We start from the raw sequence: 6,000 nt of genomic DNA on the forward strand, positions 1-6,000 counted from the left end.
AGACCAAGCTCAGTGTACGTGTGCGTGTATACCTGCCTGATCAAGACTGACTCGGCCTATGGACAGCCGGGAAGTGCTCAGATGGGAGTCACCTGACACTAGTGTGATGGACAAAGACCCACAAAGGAAGACCCATGTATAGGAAAATATTTTACTGATACCTCAGCCTCACCCACCACCCACACTCACTATTTTGTCCTGAACTCAGCCTCACCCACCACCCACATCTACTACTTTGCCCTGAACTCAGCCTCACCCACCACCCACATCCACTACTTTGCCCTGAACTCAGCCTCACTTAGTCTCCGCTAGTTTCTTTTAGCCTCAACCTCGCAAAGCAACTGTTTGCAAGACCTTCCTTTAACCCCAGCTTCACCCACCACCTAACTCCACCACTTACTACTGAGCTCATCTTCACCCACCACCTAACTCCATCACTTACTACTGAGCTCATCTTCACTCACCACCTAACTCCATCACTTACTACTGAGCTCATCTTCACCCACCACCTAACTCCACCACTTACTACTGAGCTCATCTTCACCCACCACCTAACTCCACCACTTACTACTGAGCTCATCTTCACCCACCACCTAACTCCACCACTTACTACTGAGCTCATCTTCACCCACCACCTAACTCCATCACTTACTACTGAGCTCATCATCACCCACCACCTAACTCCACCACTTACTACTGAGCTCATCTTCGCCCACCACCTAACTCCATCACTTACTACTGAGCTCATCTTCACTCGCCACCTAACTCCACCACTTACTACTGAGCTCATCTTCACCCACCACCTAACTCCACCACTTACTACTGAGCTCATATTCGCCAACCACCTAACTCCACCACTTACTATTGAGCTCATCTTCACCCACCACCTAACTCCATCACTTACTACTGAGCTCATCATCACCCACCACCTAACTCCATCACTTACTACTGAGCTCATCATCACCCACCACCTAACTCCATCACTTACTACTGAGCTCATCTTCGCCCACCACCTAACTCCATCACTTACTACTTAGCTCATCATCACCCACCACCTAACTCCACCACTTACTACTGAGCTCATATTCGCCCACCACCTAACTCCATCACTTACTACTTAGCTCATCATCACCCACCACCTAACTCCACCACTTACTACTGAGCTCATCTTCGCCCACCACCTAACTCCATCACTTACTACTTAGCTCATCATCACCCACCACCTAACTCCACCACTTACTACTGAGCTCATCTTCGCCCACCACCTAACTCCATCACTTACTACTTAGCTCATCATCACCCACCACCTAACTCCACCACTTACTACTGAGCTCATCTTCGCCCACCACCTAACTCCATCACTTACTACTTAGCTCATCATCACCCACCACCTAACTCCACCACTTACTACTGAGCTCATCTTCGCCCACCACCTAACTCCATCACTTACTACTGAGCTCATCATCACCCACCACCTAACTCCATCACTTACTACTTAGCTCATCATCACCCACCACCTAACTCCACCACTTACTACTGAGCTCATCTTCGCCCACCACCTAACTCCATCACTTACTACTGAGCTCATCATCACCCACCACCTAACTCCATCACTTACTACTTAGCTCATCATCACCCACCACCTAACTCCACCACTTACTACTGAGCTCATCTTCGCCCACCACCTAACTCCATCACTTACTACTGAGCTCATCATCACCCACCACCTAACTCCATCACTTACTACTTAGCTCATCATCACCCACCACCTAATTCCACCACTTACTACTGAGCTCATCTTCGCCCACCACCTAACTCCATCACTTACTACTGAGCTCATCATCACCCACCACCTAACTCCATCACTTACTACTGAGCTCATCTTCACCCACCACCTAACTCCATCACTTACTACTGAGCTCATCTTCACCCACCACCTGACTCTGCCACTTCTCAGTACTATTTATTTGTCACTGTTTTAACATTTCGTGCATTTGTTAAAGCGTCATATTGGTGAGATAACATAAAAAAAAAGTCTCATTTTATTATAAGTCTTTTTTCTCAAACATGTATCGGCTGCTCTATGTTTCATCTACTGACGAAGTGAGATAAACAAAAACAGTTCTTGAGAAGAGGTGGGAGCAAGGCAGAAGACAGGCGAACAGGTGTTAAGTTAAACAAAGACAGGTCAAAAGAGGTGAAGAAAATGATTATTATTATTATTATTATTATAATCAAGGGAGAAGCGCTAAACCCGTAGGATTATAAAGCGCCTGTGGGGAGGATGTGGAAGGTATTCAGGCTTAATTCAGGTAACTGGAACACAGATCCAATTCCCTTGATCAAGAGCCCCTCACCAGCGTCAAGGAACCTTCCTTGAGGGGAGAGGTGAAGAGAAATATGATGTCATGTCATGTCATGTGTGTTCTGAAGAATAGAGCATTTCTCTTTATACTGAGAAAGGAGAACAGCAGCAGCCGCCGTTCTATGGCTTTCTCACTATTTGTTCTCACTTGGGACAATGATAATTATCCAGAATGGACTGAAAACTTACCTCAGATTTTCTCTACAAACTTCTGGTTTGTTGTGAATTATTAAAGGAGAGCAAATGAGAGAGTGGGTGAGATGCTGCCAACAAATGTTGTTGAGAATAAGACAAAGTTTTGGAGTGAAATTAATAAGTTGAGAAATCCTAGGGAGCGAATGGATTTGATAGTTATAAATAGAAGAGAGTTGTTTGATGGGTTAGTTGGAGGTATCAGGAAGATGGAGAGAATATTTGAGGAAGTGTTAAATGTTGATGAAGACAGGGAAGCTCTGATTTCGTGCATTGGCTAGGGAGGTATAACATCTTGTAGGGGTGAGGAAGATGTAAGTGTGGGGGAGGTGCAGGAGGCTGCGGGTAGAATGACGGAATCAAGACAGAATTGTTAAAAGCAGGTGACTATCATTCAGCGGATGTTAAGTCACTTGGTAACTCAAAATTACCAGCTCCTTACATCGTGTTTATATACTGACACAACAGCTCTATACATCTTTATATATTGACACAACAGCTCTATACATCTGTGTATACTGACAAAACAGCTCTATACATCATCTTTACATACTGACACAACAGATCCATACATCATCTTTATATACTGACATGTCTTAATTTTTACTTCAGTTTCTCTGAAGATGCCCATCTTGTTAAGCAAAATTATTTACGGGATATTTTAACCTTAACAACTGAAAAACTAAGCTGAGGCAACGTTGACTGAGTAATGTCAATCAGACACATTCACTTCTTTGTGTCTTACTTTGTGGTGTTATGCTCTCAGGGTAAGAAGTTATATTACACATCTGAATTATATAAAAACTTCTGTACTTTCATTAATCTGCTGCTGTAAATCTGATATTTGAAAAAAAAAACGATAACTCCAGTGATAATGTCGCCAACTCAGAAGTAAATAATTTGAATGTAATCAAAGTTGTACTAGGCTGACTCGGGCAATTATATAAATAATGTATAAGAAGTCTTGCAACATCCAGTCAAGACTGTTCAGTGTTTGCTTCCTAAACCCACAGCTACATCTCTCCTAGAAAATTACGTCACAAACCTTTTGCAAAAAAAAAAAATAAAGTTAAGTTCACGGGGAAGCACAAATCCCGTAGGGGTCATAGAGCACCAGGGAAGTGGAAGGTTATCAGGTTCTATCCAAGAACGAAAACAACCTCGAATTCCTTTAATAAAGAGACCTTCACCGGCATCAGGTTCTTCTCCCCCCCCCCTTCCCTTGTGAGGGGGGGGAAGATCCAGTACCTGAGAGCACCGCCTGAACTAATGTGCTCAGTATCAAGCTAGATTCTTTTTACTTTGTTTAAAAAGACACTTGAACGAACATAAGGCTTATTTATTAGAAAACGTTTCGGTCCTGGGACGTTGATCACTTCTAGCAAATTAGAAGTGATGAAGGTCGCAGGACCGAAATGTTTTCTAATAAATATATCCTACTGTGTGCTCACGTGTCTTTCTAAACCAGTTTTGTCGATATCACTTACCAAGGTTAATACCATATTTTTATTATTATTTTTCATGCACTCTTGATGTTGTCCTCATTCCAGCACCTGTTCTGCATGTCTATATATTATCGGGACTTGACTGTCCATTCTCAAATTAGATCAACGGCCCGTCTGTCATCTCCGGCCCATGCACTGACAACCTTTCAAATAAGTTTACAAAAGACTGAGTATAATGTGAGAGATCTACCAAAGCTCCACATGACAGCCATCATATCGTTGAGTTCGAGATTTCAAAACTCTGCATGAACTGTAATTTTTACTCTATACAGTTTGTTCTAAATATCATGGTCAGCATATTATTCCGCTCTCATTGACAGCCAAGTCGTCTACACTTCCTTTACATCTTCATAATTCTACATATCACTTTTACATCGCTTCTGTATCATACCAGATGTGACTTTATATAAGTCCGGGCAGTTCTAATGTTACCTGTCTCACAATAGTTCACGTCTGCAACTGGGTTTACCCATTGCTCTTCTTGGTTGCATGCTTCGCACCCAAGCACGTTATATTTTTCAGTGTGTCGTCTATTTAGTGTTATCCACCCTTTATCATCCTTTAATTCATCAACTCTTCGTAATGGTAATAATCACAGTTCAATTTATTCATCTATTTCAGCCGACAAGACAAGCACGAGACCGGAGCAATGTCCAAGCAGCACTAGCAGTGTGGAGCGGGTGAGAGAGTCCAGCCTGGCCACGGTCTTGCTGACATCCATCATCCTCATCTACTCCTCCATGACCCGCCCGTGAGGAAAGTCCCACCCGCCTCTCCTTTCAACACACAAAAGCCTCCACTTGTAACAGCTGCCAGCGAGGAATGAGGCTCTCCAACACTAAAGACGACGATAAGTTGCTCTTTGACGCCGCTTTAAGTATGCTGAAGGCGACGGCAGGTTGCTGTTTGCTGCCGCTTAGTATGTTTTCTGGACGTCTCATTGCGTCGTCCCGCTAGTTGAGTGCTATTTAGCCAGAATATACCGCACTAAAGCCGTTTATATACAGATTCTGTAGCAGTGCTGAAAGTGTTGAGTGCAGTCTGAACTACTAGTTGTAGCAGAGAAAAAATGGACTGATTTAACAAAAGTTGTGAACAAAATATAGTTTTCTAGATTTCGAACTTATGTGCTGTCATGATTTCTGGCAACAGAAGTTCCAAGATAACAGGTAATGGATAGAAAGCCAAGGTTATATTATCGCATGTAGCTCTGATGGGGTGAATAAGGAGCAATACATGGGACTCTGGCTGAGATGATAGGCTACACCCATAGGGAATAGGCAGAATGTGAGCCCTCGGTGTTTATAGCATAAATCGTCCCAGGATCACAATCGGCACTTGCTACATCTTTATCGTCTAAGATAGCCTATATGTATAGCGAGGATGGAGTTGTCCTGTTGTGTGGCACTGGTTGTCACAGGAGACTAGTGCCAGAAGTAAAAACAGTGCTGCCTGGACCACCCTCCTCGCTCAGAGACAATGATCCTAGCAGTCTTAAAGGTCGTAAAGCTTTCTTCTTGTTAAGTGACTGTAGAAGGTGAGCTTTATTAACACCTTACATCTAATCTAAGTATTCGCGTTATTAGACCTCATATTTTTTCGGTTCTTTAGTAATCCCCGCCAATAGCTTGGACGTGGAATAGCAAGGACCCACTCATTATGATGATGCCATTATACCATGCCTGCTCTATCATGGAATGGCATTCTGTCACTTTCTCGAGGCATTTAACCGATGTCTCTTTCTGGACGCTATGCAGAGTTGTAGCCGTGAGACGCATGCACGCCCTTATCTGATCCTCTTAGCAACGCCACCCTCACTCAGACAACCCATACATATCTCTCCGGTAGTTCAAGGATTTCCTGTACATGTGCTAGGTTTTATCAGGCGTTCCGTGGTCCTCAAACTTTGGTTTAGTCAAATATGAACTACCACTTGCA

General features: G+C 43.4%; 1 protein-coding gene across 1 annotated transcript in view; it reads left to right on the top strand.

Annotated features, from left to right (window-relative positions):
- LOC128689792 (acetylcholinesterase) overlaps window positions 1-5,775 on the top strand; it is a 53,089-nt gene extending 47,314 nt beyond the window's left edge. The window contains exon 3 of the mRNA XM_053778269.2: window positions 4,684-5,775. Coding sequence (XP_053634244.1) covers window positions 4,684-4,817 — 134 coding nt within the window. The 3' untranslated portion in view covers window positions 4,818-5,775. The remainder of the gene's footprint in view (window positions 1-4,683) is intronic.
- Window positions 5,776-6,000: the final 225 nt, after the last annotated feature.

The sequence above is a fragment of the Cherax quadricarinatus genome, chromosome 22, assembly GCF_038502225.1.
Source record: "Cherax quadricarinatus isolate ZL_2023a chromosome 22, ASM3850222v1, whole genome shotgun sequence".
Lineage (NCBI taxonomy): Eukaryota > Metazoa > Arthropoda > Malacostraca > Decapoda > Parastacidae > Cherax > Cherax quadricarinatus.